The 15,809-nt window shown below is 38.9% G+C and overlaps 2 protein-coding genes across 2 annotated transcripts in view; one reads left to right on the top strand and one right to left on the bottom strand.

Annotated features, from left to right (window-relative positions):
- The window catches only part of tbc1d32 (TBC1 domain family, member 32), a 102,421-nt gene extending 92,394 nt beyond the window's left edge, over positions 1 to 10,027 (bottom strand). Inside the window, exons 1-12 of the mRNA XM_049589643.1 lie at positions 9,892 to 10,027; positions 8,077 to 8,245; positions 7,807 to 7,971; positions 7,053 to 7,227; positions 6,682 to 6,753; positions 5,914 to 6,033; positions 5,450 to 5,528; positions 4,977 to 5,080; positions 4,825 to 4,886; positions 4,448 to 4,598; positions 4,225 to 4,284; positions 3,037 to 3,136 (exon numbers count right to left, since the gene is read on the bottom strand). Coding sequence (XP_049445600.1) covers positions 3,037 to 3,136; positions 4,225 to 4,284; positions 4,448 to 4,598; positions 4,825 to 4,886; positions 4,977 to 5,080; positions 5,450 to 5,528; positions 5,914 to 6,033; positions 6,682 to 6,753; positions 7,053 to 7,227; positions 7,807 to 7,971; positions 8,077 to 8,231 — 1,243 coding nt within the window. The 5' untranslated portion in view covers positions 8,232 to 8,245; positions 9,892 to 10,027. The remainder of the gene's footprint in view (positions 1 to 3,036; positions 3,137 to 4,224; positions 4,285 to 4,447; positions 4,599 to 4,824; positions 4,887 to 4,976; positions 5,081 to 5,449; positions 5,529 to 5,913; positions 6,034 to 6,681; positions 6,754 to 7,052; positions 7,228 to 7,806; positions 7,972 to 8,076; positions 8,246 to 9,891) is intronic.
- A 237-nt stretch (positions 10,028 to 10,264) lies between these two features.
- Positions 10,265 to 14,742, top strand: hsdl1 (hydroxysteroid dehydrogenase like 1). The gene is made up of 5 exons (XM_049589660.1): positions 10,265 to 10,697; positions 12,205 to 12,647; positions 12,890 to 12,973; positions 13,146 to 13,295; positions 13,414 to 14,742. The coding sequence occupies exons 1-5, from the start codon at positions 10,478 to 10,480 to the stop codon at positions 13,483 to 13,485; spliced, it is 969 nt and encodes a 322-aa protein (XP_049445617.1). The 5' UTR covers positions 10,265 to 10,477; the 3' UTR covers positions 13,486 to 14,742.
- Positions 14,743 to 15,809: the final 1,067 nt, after the last annotated feature.

The raw sequence follows: 15,809 nt of genomic DNA, 5'->3' as shown, positions 1-15,809 counted from the left end.
GAAATATTAACACAAAACAAACATTTCAAACTTGGCTAGACTTTTGCTGTAGTCACATTTCCAGTTTCCCTGAGGGCCAAGTATTTTAAATATTAATCAAAAATGCTGGAGGGAGCAAAGCTGAAAAAGGGTGAAGAGGGTAAAGTAAATGTCTTTTCCCATCCAATGGTGAACTCAGTGTATGAAACTTTGTAAGTGCTGCAAAACACAGATTGAAAATGAAAATGAGAGGGGCTGAAGTAGTAGAATCAGCTTGCATGGCCAAAAAGAACAGGTAAAAGGACCAGTAGTACTTGTAGATATATTGTTTGTGTTGATCATATTTCATTATTGAAGCTGAATGTGAAAATGAACCTGGCAATAACCTAACAAACTAACAACTATTCATAAAACCATGCTGAATGCCCTTGTTGTGATGCTGCAGTGGACAGACAGTTTTAAAGACATTTCATATCTAAAGCATCCGCAATAGAATGAGACTGACAAATGAAAAAGTCTGCAGTGCCTCTGGGGTGCAGAAAATCCAAAAGTACAGCTCAGAAAAACTCTTCTTCTTTTATGAGTAGTGTATGAGTGGCGGGGAGTCGGCGTATCTCCACTCATCCAGGACAAGGTCAAAATGTTCAGTCTCAAGGAGCCAGCTGGCGTACAGCAGATAACACACTTGACACCGACGTTCCCCTACGCTCCATCTCCCACTGTAGTCTCTCTCATGTATTCAGTTTTCACAATCACTTTTGTTGCACCAATTGACATAGCTCTTAATGTTAATTTTGCATATGCAGATTAAATACTGTAAACAAATAATCACTTGTGTTTTTTTTATTGCAAAGTGTTAGTGAAGTAAGTAAGCAAGTGAATTTTAAAATGACAGATAGTCAGTTACGCTGTTGCCATAATTATTGCAAAACTGTAGTAAGCTGCAGTAAATTTGAGGCACATATCAAAGCTTATCTTAGCTTATGCCCCAAATGAGTGGAGTGAGGCAGTTATCGCCCTTGAGCATGGAGGTTCCTTCTTTACCTTTGGCACAGTAGAACAAAAAATAATCTTAACGCAAAGGTCCACTCTTGGGCATTTTCCAGCATTTTCAGTGACATCTCATGCTGTTCTACACTAAATGTACTTTTCCTCGTGTAGATTTTCAATAGCATCTTATCAAATCCAAAGTCTCTGAAATCCTAATTAGGTCCAAAACTTGCCCTGTGGAGTTTTCTTGTACACAAACAAGTTACATTACATTTAGTGTTACTCATCAAAACATACTGTGTATCCTTGAGATGTAACAAATATATTGAATGCATTTCATTATTCATAAAATGTTTCAGTAATATTTTAGATCTAGATTTGCTAGCTTGCGTTCTTCTTCTCCCTCGCCTTTTTGGGTATACTGCTACACTTTTTGGTGGGTTACTGGCGCCAACTGTTGATCAGTGGAAAGTGTTTAACAGGCAGCAGGAATCACCGAGCAGCAACCTCCAGTGCTGGCAAAAAAAAAAGACACAAGGTGCCAAAAACTGCAGTTCCTGGAATGAACACTTGCTCCAGAAGCCAGTCAATCACCACAGACCGCATGTTATATGCCCAAATTTACAGCAGAAATAAACACGTTTACAGCCTACAGTTAATTTCTCTGTTCATGACAACTGTACTTGTGGGGATGAATTTTTATAACTCACCCATTTACATTTTATTAAGGCTTAAAGGTATGCATATTTAAGGGTGTGGCCTGAGTAACAGGCTGTCTGTGAGATGTCACTACACCCTATGAGTCAGATCCACCCCTCCCTCCTTCACAGCTCCACCCTTTCATCTAAATACGACCACTTCTGGCTCCAAAAATTCAAGATGGCAAGGGCTAAAATGCTGAACTTAAGGCTTCAAAACGGGAGTCCACAAACCAATGGGAATGGCTCATGGCATAACTTGTGTGTGCATGTACGCCAATAACTCCATGGGGTACCTTTAACTTTCAAGAACTGCAAGTTAAATAAGTTATTGAAACTAACACTCAAAGCAGACTCAGAATACTACAGAGCTGTTTACACCTCTGGTTGCTGAAAAGGCAGAAAAAGTTTTTAGTGACAGCCTAATCAATGTCCACAAGTGTAGCTACAACCTGAAAATGAGATGAGCAGCAGAAAATATGCGATGTATCTGACATATCGAAAAACAAGTGCAGTCAACTGTTTTACACCTCATTTTTCACAGGCTACTTGCTCCAGATACCTGAGGAAATGGAGGACAGACCGTCTAGACTGCTGAGATGAAAAAAATGAGAAGCCTGCTATCCAAATTATGTGTACATAGGTCTTTGCTGAAAAAATAAACAGCAAGGAGAGAGGAGAGACACATTTTTTGTTAGCTTCACATGTTAGCAATCTGGGAATTTTCCTAACTGGGAAATTAGTCCAAAATGGAACCGGCTAATAGAACACAAAACTAAACCTTTTATTCTACCCATGCTGTGCCAAATAGTACCCTACATTATATTACTCTCACTTTTTGTAATAGTGGCTTTCATGTGTATGTTTTTTTTTCATACTATACACATCTCTGTCTTGTCTCCTTCAACTAAATCATTTATTCAGTCACGTCTTTGTGTGAGTGTTCATTTTTCAACCTATCATTCCTTTCTCTCCATTATCCTCAACGGCTCTTATGTCTGATTTATCTTTTTTTTTCAATTCTCATTTCTTCCTTTGGCTGTTTTTCTCTGCATTCCTCTGTTTTAATGACAGCCAGAGCAGCATGTGTGCATTAAAGAAACTGAATAAATGATGAATGTAAAGTCTAGGTGCAAATACATTTAACACCCACAGGCTTCAAATGATGCATCACTTTCTCATTAGGTTTTCGCAATAGTTCGGCATATTATTTTTTGCTTTGTATCACAGGAGACATTAAATCAGCATTACGACAAATGTGCTGATGTTTACCACGTAGAGTGAGAGTGGAAATTGGTATTCAGATATGCCTGAGAGAGTGTATAAACCTGTTGAAGACACCATGAGTTTTATGGACTGTTTTACTTACCAGTGTTCTGCTGCTCAGCTGACTGGGGATCAGTTGTCTCATTTGTTGAACGCTCACAGGACTCACTGTACTGGATACACTGCTGAAGGGCTGCTACAATCTAAAAACAAATACATACCATGTTATTGTGATCGCTGCAGCTACTTCTCTCCTTTGACAAATATGGATGTTGCTATAAACAGACAAAAGGTTTACCTAAAGTTCACTCAGGTTTACAATGCGACCTCCACTTATCGAATCTCTTAATCAAGAGTTTGAGACTAGAATTGTTTGTTTTAATCTAAATCCAAGCACTGTGGGGAATTTTAATGCACTGCAATGCAAGAGTAGTTTAGGCTTACAGTGCTTTGAAAGAGTTATTGACATTTTCTTTAGAGAAAGTTTCAGGGGTGATTTCACAGTAATCCTCTCTAAAGTCGGAGTGAGACTTGAGAGGGAGGTTTAGGATTAAACAATCAATTCTTAAACATCGAAGTGGCACTCAGCTCTTGTGCCCCTTTGTCTCAAACACTCCGGCATTGACCTTCACTGTTTGGCTGTGTGAGTTACACAGATCACACATATAATTAGGCACGAATAAGGATGTCAAACAACAGCTAGCAGCTTTAACCAAGGGGGAACTGGAGGGTGGGCGCTGTCTTGATGAGCGTAGTGCAGACAAACCACAGAGAAGCTCGGGTTGCAACACACACAGACGGAGCGTGTCTTCATTCTCTGCTCAGGATGCATTACCCTGGGTTGGTGTTATATTAATGCTCTGAATGTTGCATACAGCCAGTGCTTTGGAAAATCCTTACCCTTCTCGCCACCTGTTCTTTCCTGAATACATGCAGTATACCTTGGCACAGTAAAGGTAGCAGAGTCAGCCTCTTTCTGTGGCCTAAGGATGATACCAGAAAATGCAGGAAGGAAAAACATTTGCAGCTGGAAATAGGTCATTACCTGGCTCAAAGGGTAACTGAGTTTGTACATTTGCAGCTCAACTGGCCTGCAAGCATCTGAGTTTGCTCCAGAGTCCTACCTTTTCCTACTTAGTACACAGTTTTGTTTTTCTTGAATTCACTCTACAGTGCAGGGGTTTCTGGCGCCTTCTGTGCCTGTATGGTTGGTTGTTTCTCTACAGTGCTCGATGTTTCAGAAGTACAAAGGACTTAGTGGGAGATATTGATTAAGGAGTGAATCACTCACCAGAGACTTGTATTTTCTCTCCAGGAGTCTGAGAACTACAGTCCTGCTGTAGTATCCATGCTGAGAGAGGGAGAGGGAGATGGATCAGGATAGAAGAGAATATATAAGAGAGTACACATAGAAGCGAGACACAGATCAAGACTTTCTAAAGCAACACAAAAACACAACACTGTATACCAAAAGGCACTCTGCGCAAAAACACCTGTTCATCTGCAAAACATACCATCCACTTTTTAAACCAGGTAGCTTTAACATCTAGTAAGGCCAGTAGGTGGATGGGTTCCAGGGCTTTCTCTGTCCCTGTTGAGGCTGAGCCATGTTCATGATGGAAGGACAGCAGGGAGAAGGTGCTCTCTATAACTTCTTCCATATATCTAAAGCAGGATAGAAAGAAGATTAAAACAAATGTAGTGAATGTATACCTCCATTCTGCATGTAATATAAAAAAGTAAATTTACATAAATATATCTAAAGCATTTTTCTTTTGCATCACGTTCAGTCATTTATAAGTGGCATATTAGATTGTGAGTGCCGAATGTGGGTACAAACAAGTGAATAAAGACCTGCCAACTCTGACTGTATATTGTGAGTACAACTCACTTCTCAGGATGGCGGATCCAGAATGTTGTCACCTCCTTCTGAAAGTCATTCATCAGTCGAATCTGAGGCCAGACAGACAGACAGACAGAGAAAGCTATAATCTGTTTGTATCGTGCTACACTTTGAATACTAGGAGATAAAAGATGCTCTACCTGTTTGAGGAGACGACTGATCTCAGGTCTGTTGATGTCGACAGTAGCCGAGCCAGTTGGAAAGCTTAGCTTGTGACAGAGAAAACTTGACTCCACACTTTTAGCTGCACAAAGGAAAATGTACTTATTACAAATGTACATGTTCATATACATAATGAAGCATATACACAATACAATACACATTTACAGGATTTATAATTTAACAATATAAAAAAAACAGAAGCTCAACTGAAAAGCTATATAGCCCCAATGAAAACTGTCTATATCAAGTGAGAGTCAAGCCTGACAGTTATTTATTCAGTGTTAAAAAGTTTCATTGATTTCTAGATGTGTATATCTCAAAATCTTTGTACATAAAACCAAAACTAAAGTGTCTGTATGGTGAGATAATACTTGAAATAAGCAGCTGACCCTTTAAAATGTAGTTCAGTTTAAACATGAAGGTGCTGCAGATGCAGTAAAGAAGAGCCTACCTAAGCTAGTGTAGATCTCTCTTGTCACATTCAGTGGAGAGGAAGAGAAGCTTTTAGCAAAAAACTGCAGCACATTATCCTGATAGAGATAAGAGGGAGAGGCATACACTATCAGCATCCACACACACATGGTCATAAATATAATTAATCAATTATATCTGAATGTTATTATGAGAACATATATTAAGAAATTTTCACCAAATAAGATTTGGCAGCCTCTACTGAGAGGGAGGCCTGTATATTTGAGACCAATTAGCTCTCAGTCATTAGGGAGAGCAGTTTTATCTTGTTTTCTCCTCTATTTAAGCAGGTGTGGCAGGTTTGCACATGGGATGATGAACATCAAGTTTTCTGTGCTTATCATTATTAATTATAAAGCCTTAAACTGCTCATAAAAATTAGATTATAATTATTGATTGATTTGTAAATGAATACATTTGTAGATGAGGCTGCTCTGGACTCACACTGAGGTCGGGGTCGGTCAAAGCTGCAGAGAGGTTCCTGCGCAGGCTGCTCCAGCTTTCACAGCTCAGCACATCAGACGGAGGGGCGCAGCAGAGGGCCTGAAGAGCCTCCCAACGCACCTACACACAGAATTACACCACTTGACATTGTTAATCATATTTAAATTTATGGCAGTAATAATCAAACTTTGTGGCTTGTGACTCCTGTAGGCAAAGCAATGTTTACTCCTCATCACTAGTTGCATATGTCTACATCTCTATTATAGCTGTGAATCTCAATATTTTTAATACAGGTCTGGTCTTATGACCTTTGAAGGCTATTTCCATTGGCTACTGTAACAATCAATCCATCAAAATGTTGTAAGCAGGGTAAAAATGATGATGTCATCTTCTTTCACTGCTAGCTGGTGACCTAACTACATCAGATTATCAGGCTAATGTCTTCTGATAATTAAAAAAAATTAAACTAAGTGATTTTTTAACTTAATTTTTAGAGGCCTGGGGAGGTCAATTATCTTGTAATTCAGTAAAGAATGTGGAAATATGAGGTGAAAATCTGATAAAATAAACACAATTTTCTGTTTAATTTTTTTCCCTATCCGGTTAATCATCTCACAGGCCCTCAGATTTATCCTGCAACCCTTTGTTGGGTATCAAACCCCAAGACTGGAAACCACTGATCTATATCACATTGCCACTCATGACTCTCCAGTTTACTGACACAAACTATGGAACAGCAATATACACCATCATCATGAGCCTTTCTACCTCTTTAGGTCTGCTGGAGTCAAGTTTTTCAGCCAAGGCTTGCAGCTGCTCTTGTCTGATGAATGCATAACTCTAGAAAGGAAAAGAAAGATTAAACACAAATTATTATAATCTATCATAAACCAAAGTAGAAGCACTCTCACTGTCTGATGGCAAAACGCCAGAAGTTCCAGGGCTAACTGGGTGGATCTAGTGCAGGCTTTGCCCTACATTCAGTCTACCATGGAAAGAAATAAACTCCCTAAAGACAGCAATAGAGCCTCATGCCATCCAGAGCTTGACAAACACTCTTGGCACCTCATGAGACTCATCAACAAAATCCTAATAAAGGAAATAAAATAATAAAAAAGTGTATCTACTGTATCTCTGACCTGGTTAAAGGAGGAGTCACTGTCAGAGCAGTTGTCAGTGTACTGACTGTTGGACTGCTGCTGCTTCTCTCGGTGCATCTCCTCCTTCCTCATCTGGTCCTCCTCAAATTTGTTGATCAAAGACTCCACCACCATGATCATGGTGTTTTTCAAGGTCTGCATCATCTGCTGGTACCTTTCACAGAAGAAAGTACAGTTTAGTCTATTATTTAAATCACATGGTGTCAATTATTTAGCTAAAAACATTAAAGGCGGTTTTCAAATCTTAACTTTAGGGCATTTTGGTTTTCTGATTTGGAGCAGCAGACAAGTAACACACTGTAGATACCATAAAGGTTTTTGTTGTGCCTAATATAAAACACTGCGCCCCAGGCCAAAGCTAAGGCTAGGTCACTGACATCGCAAAACATCAGCTTCAGTGACTTCTTTTCTCTAGAAGGCTGTATATAGGTTACAAGAAAAGTAGTTCAGAGCTTAATCAAAAATGGTCTTTAATATCCATACACTAAAACAATAATATCACCCACAAAAGGATCATTTGCAAATCAATTAGTCATGCTGTGTTGCCTGAAATATTCCTTTAAGTACATAATTTGAAAATAAGTATCATACAGTGAGACACTGGAGGATTTCTGGTGTTAGCACAGTTCACACAAAACAGAATTACTGCCTGTGAACTGACTCCACAATAAATAAATCATCCACATCTGGAGAAAACAGAGGGAATGCAGGTCAGAATCTGAGCTACACTCACTCAGCAGAGTCTCTGGTCCTTCGGGTGACAGCGTGGATCAAGGTGTCGTGACCTGAGCCTATTGCATGTTGCCCATCTCCTCTGGTTAAGTTCTTAGTCTCCTCCTCCACCACAGTCCCCAGAGAGCTCTCCATGTACTGACGGAGATACTTGACAAACTCATAACTGAAAGCAGAGCAGTGACATAGTTAGACCTACCTTATATGCATACTGCACTTAGAATTTAGAGAATGTAAGATCTTTAAAGTTAGTCGAGTCTGGAGGTCTTACTTGTGGAAGTTCTTGTCAGTCTCCTCCAGGTGAAGGAGGATCTCCTCAGCACATTCAGTCGATGGAGCACCAGAGATCCTGTCATTGATGCTTCTCAGAAGCTGCTTGAGTAGAGACTGCAACTCCACCTCATCTTCAGCTGACAACTGAGACATCTCTACTGCTGGCCCTTAAAATGGGACATAATGGAGTGATTGGTTTTCTAGACTTGTAAAATGTATAATGTATGGTGGTGTTGGGTTTGAAAGACAATTTTAGTTCAGAAAAAAATGATGTGTATTTGAGCCTTTCTTTACAGCCATCAATTAACAAACTGCTGTGCAAATTTGTGCAAATATTATACATCATATGCAGCACTTTGTAAATGGATAGTTTGTTTTTCCTTGCAAATAGGTAAAAGACAAAAAATATCACCCTAAACCAAAGATAAAAAAAGACAGTTGGGGTGCATAACCGTAGTCAAGGTCCAATAAGCACAAAAAAAGAAGAGTTCCCAGACTGAAATCTATCAGGATGCTCTATTACTTTGATATTACTCTCTCTCTTTTTTTTTTTTATATAAAATTTTATTTTGACTTTCTATCTATCTTCATATCTGATCATATTAAATGAAATATGTTAAATACAAATAAGCATACACATAAAAAACAGACAGAGAGCCCATATTACTCCAATTTTAAAATCATTATATTGGTCACAGAATTATTTCTGAAATTCTTTTATTGGTCTTTAAATCACTGAACGGCCCCCATCTTATCTGTCTGACATGGTCAACATATATGTGCCTGCTAGGTCCCTAAGATCCTCTGACTCACACCTTTTGATTGTTCCAGAGGTCAGAACTAAAAGGCACGGAGAGGCAGTCTTTGTCAATTATGCCCCAAAACTCGGGAACAGTCTGCCTAAGGGTCTTAGGGCCCCTAGATCTGTTGAAGCTTTTAAACGTAACCTTAAGACACATGTTTTTACCCTTGCTTTCACCTGTAAATTCAATTTTTTTATTTATTATATTATTTTTTTTTATCATTTTTTCTCTATCACAAATGTTTCAATTGTCTTTTATGTTCAGCACTTTGTGTTCAATTGTATGCATGGATTGTGCTATATGAATAAAGTTATTATTATTATGTATAGCTCTTTTAATATTGTACATTTGTATCGAGTACCTCCATCTTTTATTCTTCACCAGCTGAAACTTCAGCAGACATTTTGACATGTCATATTAGGAAAAGCACAGATGTAACTAATGACACTGACGATGGCTCCGTCCCATTCAAATGTTCCAGTCAGAGTGACAGTGAGCCAGCATGCACTATGCAAGGACCCCGAAGTTAAAGAAGCTAAATGGAATTCAGCCATCATTCATTTCATTAGTGACACCTGTGCTTTCCTACAGTGACAAATCAAAATGTCGTCTGTGAAAAGGTCTATGAGGCAAGTGTCAATCAGTTTATCACCAACAGGTGTGATAATTGACTACCTCCTCCAGTCCATAATGTATATTAGGTTTTTCAATAGCAACTGTCTCCACAGAAATATACAGATAAAAGTCTAACAGCAACAATAAATTGGTCTTTGTAACCCAAACTGACTATTTAGTATTTACGTTTTCACTTCACAGCCAAAACCAGCTAACTAACCTTAGCTAACTGCTCCTCCATCGTTAGCTTGATGCTGCTACAAGTACCAACACTGCTAGCTTGAGGTAAAACTGCCAAATTTTAACTGAGCGAAAACCAAAAAAAAACTCCCCGCTGCACAAACCCACCACTTAGACAGAAACACATCGTATGCAGTATACTGTAAAGCGGTCACCTTGTGCTTGAAGTTATAAGAGCCTCTCATTCCGGTAACGTTAGCATTTTGGTACCACTAGCTACCGAGTGCTGCGTCTCTATGGAAACCTGTGGAAAGAAATTACACGCTGCCTTTTAGAGCGTCGGAAATATGGGTTTCATATGTAACATATTAATCATAACAATAACTAAAAAAGTTGCATATCAACATATAAGTCTACACCATCTAAGATATGAGGGTGTGCCACCCAGCCACTGCAGTCAACTTCAATCATGACCGATGTGAATACTTCTACAAAGTATTACGCTTCAGATTGACATATTTCGTTTTTTCTCTTTTTCTCTTGAATGCAGCACCAATCACATACATGGTCACGTGACTCAATGTTTTGCTTCTTCTACCGGGTGCAGCCAGGGGACATCTCTTCCTCCTGAACCGTCTGTCAAACTCGATAATTTTAATAGAAATCTACTCTAAAGGAACGGCGACATGTTTTGTTCACACGCCTGAGTTACTGGTTAACGTTACGCTCTGATATCTTAACGTTAAATCTACAGAATAAGCTTTAGCTAGCAGGCTAGCATCAGCATCAATAGGGTCGACCATGGCGGCAGTTGACAGCTTTCACTTTTTGTATAGAGAAGTTTCTCGGTCATGCAGTCCTTACTTTGAAACCCTGGCACTGGTTGGGGCTCTTTATACGGCTAGCCGGGCTGTAATCCTGCTGCGAGACTGCTGCACGTTGGTCAGGGTGCATTTCCTGCCAAGAATGATCCCGAGTAAGAAGCTAACCCAGAGATTTGGTGACTGGGCTGTCGTGTATGGTAAGGATGCAGTAGGTTAACATTGCAGCGACAATGAGAGTGCATCATGATGCAAGACTGTGTGAGAGAAAAGAGTCAGCTCTATGCATTTTATTGTTGCAACTATTCTCCTTTTTAGTGATGTGTCACCATCAAATCAGTGTTTGTTAATTTTGTGGCAAACAATGACAAAATATGCCTGTTTCAGCCTCTGAAATTTGTCACTGTGCTGCTTTTTTCTTATGCATATAATTGTAAAATGAATATCTTTGGGTATTCAACGGTTAGTCTCACTAAATAAGAAATCTGAACATGCCATCCTGGGATTTGAGACATTGCAGGAAAGTAATTCATCAATAAATCAAGACAGTTATTGGCAGACAAATCGTTTTGCAACCCCAAATATAACACTCAGTGTGATGCCCACAGTGAGCTCTGGGCATCATAGCCATGAAAGGAAAATAGGTTTACACATTATAGTCTTTTTGATTTGTCAGCAGTTTTGATAATCGATCAGTTATTTAAGTTATTTATAAAGTAAAAAATGTTAAACATTTTCTGGTTTCAGCTTCTCGAATTTGAGAAGTTTCCTGCTTTTCTTTGCTTGGTATAACTGTAAAAACTAATGTCTTTAGTTATTTAACCATTTTTTAAAATTATTTTTATTAAAACAAAAAAAAATTGTCAAGTTGGTCTTTGAGAAATTTCAAAGAGCCTTTTTTTTATTACAAATAATAGTCTTTTTAAATTTGTCAGAAATTTTGATAATCAATCAGTCATTTAAGTTATATATCAAGTAAAAAATGCCAAAAATGTGCCGGTTTCAGCTTCTCAGATTTAAAATGTTGCTGCTTTTATTTGCTTGATATCACTGTAATAAGGAATGTCTTTAGTTATTAAACAGTTTTTTTAAAATTAGAATACAAAATCTGTCAAATTGGTCTCTGAGAAATGGCAAGGAGCCTTTTTTTATTCTCTGATATGTTATAGATAAAATAATTAATCAATTAATCAAGACCATAACTGACAGACTCATTTTGTTGCAACCCTAAGAGTAACACATTCTAGTTAGCTTTAGTTGTCAAAATGCAGCTAGGATGGTTAAACTAGGTCCTTCAATAATCATTATTTTTATTATATATTATCCCATCCGTAATGTTGTTTTATTCATGGTGTATAAAATATTGGAAAATAGTGTAAAATGCACAGGATAACATTTTCAAACTGTCTTAATCAACCAACAGTCCAAAAAGATGTTCATTTTGCAATTATATAAAACAGAGAAATGTAGCATTTTTTTAACATTTGAGATGTTTGAACTAGAAAATGTTTGGCATTTTCCCTGTTAAATGATATTTGAAGTTGTTGTACTTGTAATTTCTTTGCAATCGACTAATCAACTAAGTATTATAGTCATACAGTCATCATCTGTGTTTTAAGGCCATAGTGTGCAGGAGATCTCAGTTGGTAATCCCCATTTCTTCCTACCATGACTCATATCGATAAATATTGTCCTCTCTCCCATCAGGTGCATCAGAGCCTGTGGCCAAAGCTTATGCAGAGGAGCTGGCCAGACACGGTATCAGCATTATCTTTGTCACTCAGAACCACACTTCTGTGCGAGAAACAGCTGCGTCCCTTTCTCAGAGCTACGGAGTGGAAACTGTTGTCGTCCTGGCCGACTTCTCTTTGGACCAGGCAGCCAGCAAGACCATCAAAGAAGCCATGAGGGGGAAAGATATTGGCTTCTTGGTGAACTGTGTGGAGTCAATGTCTTCCCCTCAGAGTCTTATTGAAGTGCCTGAGCAGGGCCTGCTGGATTTGCTGAATAAGAACGTCGCAGTGGCTACTCTGATGACCCGGTTGGTGCTGCCTGGGATGGTGGAGCGCAGCAGAGGAGCTGTGGTCAATATATCGTCGGGTGCTTGCTGCAGACCTCTGCCTGGAAGAGTGACACTCACCGCCTCCGCTGTGAGACCAAACACTGAGGATATCTGCTTTACAGATACACCTCTGTACCCTTTATAGATCTTTTTCACAGCATGGGATTAGTCATAGTATGAAAGGGCCATTTGTAATAAATATAAATGTTCCAAAAAGGTCTATTAATGCTGGTATCTCCAACTGTAAGGGTAATGTGTCAGAGCTAACCTTCCCTCAAGCACACATTTTCAATCCTGGCAGTAATCTCTTCCATTCTTCTGACATTTCAGGGCTACATGGATCAGCTGTCAAGAGCTCTTCACCTTGAGTACAGCGGCAGAGGGATCTTTGTCCAAAGTCTGATTCCTTTCCAGGTAAATGCCTGATACGATCATTAACAAGTAGGGCTGGGTACTACACCTAAATGTGTTTTGTGAACTACAGAGAGGTGTTTCTGTTGTTTAGCCTACCCTCATTGAAATAAATGGAGTGGGCCACATAATAGAGCTTGATATACAGTATGTGTCTATGTGTATGTGTAACCAGATAGCCTCAAGTGAGCAACAACCATCAACATCGACACAAGCATCAACACCGGGCTGGTTTGCACCAAAGCCAGAGGTTTATGCCCGCCACGCCATCTCCACCCTGGGTGTCACTAATAGGACCACTGGTTACTGGCCTCACACACTGCAGGTGAGTACAAGATAAGTGAGTTACTCACAGTCACACTATCACTGATACATTCCCAGCATGAAATATATAATACATGTCTGTGTGCTGATGTGTTTCTCTCTGCTGTTTTTCTCCCCAGTATGGACTGATGAGATGTGTCCCAGAGTGGATCTGGGTCCTTGGATCACATGTGCTCATCAGCTCAAGCTAAGAGCTCACCTTGCCTCCTTCACTAAAGACTTAATCAGTTATCATATCTTCTTGTTACTGGAGTTTTAGTTTTGTGTGTCATTAGCTCTCAGGCTCTGTTGAGGTTGGTAGTTAAGAGATTTTCTTCTGCTGAGTTGGTATCAATTTCAAGGAAAGCTGCAGTGTAATTAATGCACATGCATGTCTTGACGGTGGACAGGCAGGGTGTTGGAAGCTTGCTGTGACTTTGAGTCCTGTGCGGCCAGCAGGCGTCATAAAGGCTTGATTCATTTAATATAAAAAAGGAATGTACATTATTTTATTTTTCTATGGAGGTGCACGCTATCATGCACAACAGAATACAGTGTAGAAGTGCAGTGGGATCAAAAGCCTCACCTCAGATGTTACATTAAAAAGACAGTCAGAAGAAAGCAATAACAAAGCAATCTGCAACCATAAAATCATAAACAAAATGATGATAAAATAAAATTCGTCTTGTGCTGGCTTTTGACTTTCCAGATCTTTCTGGTTGTACTGCTTCTTACCAGCTCTAACCACACCTGCAGTATATGGCACACTTACAAAAACCAAACTGCATTTGACTTGAAACCAAACCTAGCATCATTCAAAGTCAAAGAGACAGACTGATATCATAATGTAGAATAATCCCTCTAAATGTAATAAAGTTTTAATGAGCAAAATGTGCAACATGCAATACTAACTTAAGTGTGATATTGCTAAATGTAACTCAGTCCGAGACACATGTGAATTGAAGGTGAGAAGAGCACATTTGTAAATCAGACTTAAGTATAAATCTGAATATATTCTTGCAGTGTGAAAATGTCTTAACTTATTAAGCCTCTTGGTCTCATCAAAGACAGTGTTGAGATAAAACCAAGACGTGCTGGTGTGGTGTTAAACGTGTGAGAGTGCTGACAGTAAATACAAGCATGGTGGTGAATGGGTGAATGGGGAATGATAGCTTTAGGTGTCTTTGCTCAGAGTATAACATTCAAGCATCTCCAGGAGTGAAGTTGAAATGAGATGAAGAGTGAGATGGTGATGTTTTGTTTCATTGAGAAACTATATTTAAGCTACATTAATTATATGTCGATATAGCTTAAAATAAGTACTTATATTAAGAAACGTGAACAGATTCAGATATATTGTGTTGAGTGGTTGCCTACATAAACAGTGCAGTGTATAAAAATGTGGACTTAAATATGATATGTGTCATCATAATACAAAAGAACAATAAATCTCTTTCTTCATTCCCTTACTCTCCTGTCTTTTATTTTGTGTGAAGGGGCCAAATATGCCTTGAAAGATGAGTCCTTTATCTGACCAATAGGTTTTTGGTGTATATGAAATGTTGACTGATCAGCTGAAGGCCACAAACGCTTTGTTTTTCTCTTAAAACACCAGCACGGTGTAAATCATTGACGTGAACAGACACCACGCCAACTGCCAGCGTTTACCCTGTGACCGCCCTCAGATCAGCCGGGTCACAGACTGTTTGTAAACCTGATGAACATGTGAGGGGCAGTCTTCCGTAAATCCGCCCAGTGCAGAGGAAACCTGGACTGTTATGGGAGGATTTAAACACAAACTAGAATCTGACATGTCAGATTTTTCTAAGAGGCATTTGGTAAATGTCTATATGGACTAGGCAAAGTAGTAAAGAAAATACTAAAATGAGTAAGAAATGAAAGACACTTGGTAATGCACATGATAATGAACATTTATATGGCTCATTCTCAGACAAAATGTGCTGTAAAAAATGAAGATCAAGGAAAATAAGCATTAAGTGACATCAGGAGTCAAATAAAAAGTAGGAATAATTAAAATTAAAAGACTTGACTAAAAGCTAAGTTTAAAAGAAACGGCATGTTACATGATACAGCTCGAAAACACTCACATAGGATGCTTTTTTGACTATGCTTGGGAATGCTATTCCACAGTGTGGGAGCATAGTTATCAGCATAGTGGAAAAACAAGTGTCAGGCAAGTTAACCTGACGAAGCATGAGCAAATACACTTGTCCACTGTCAGAAAGTGTTTAAATAAATAGCATGATGTAAAAAAAAAAATTATCAAGAGCTCCAGAATCTTTCGTAAATAGACCTTTGGATAACAAGTGTTTCCAAGGTCGAGGTTAATTTGACATCATCATGGAAAAAAAACAGAGGAAAAAGGGAAATTTGAGCATCAACAATTCCGTGACAACAGGGCAAACTCCATCTGCTGAGGTAGGTCACGTCATACTGTCAGTGACACGCTCAACTGATACAGTTGCTAGTCCCACCAGCCAAAAATAATTGGAGGCTGACTTTACTGTCTTTAAGA

The sequence above is a fragment of the Epinephelus fuscoguttatus genome, linkage group LG11 (genome assembly GCF_011397635.1).
Source record: "Epinephelus fuscoguttatus linkage group LG11, E.fuscoguttatus.final_Chr_v1".
Taxonomy (NCBI): domain Eukaryota; kingdom Metazoa; phylum Chordata; class Actinopteri; order Perciformes; family Serranidae; genus Epinephelus; species Epinephelus fuscoguttatus.
Note: the sequence above shows the minus strand (reverse complement) of the source record. Positions and strands in the feature narration are given on the sequence as shown.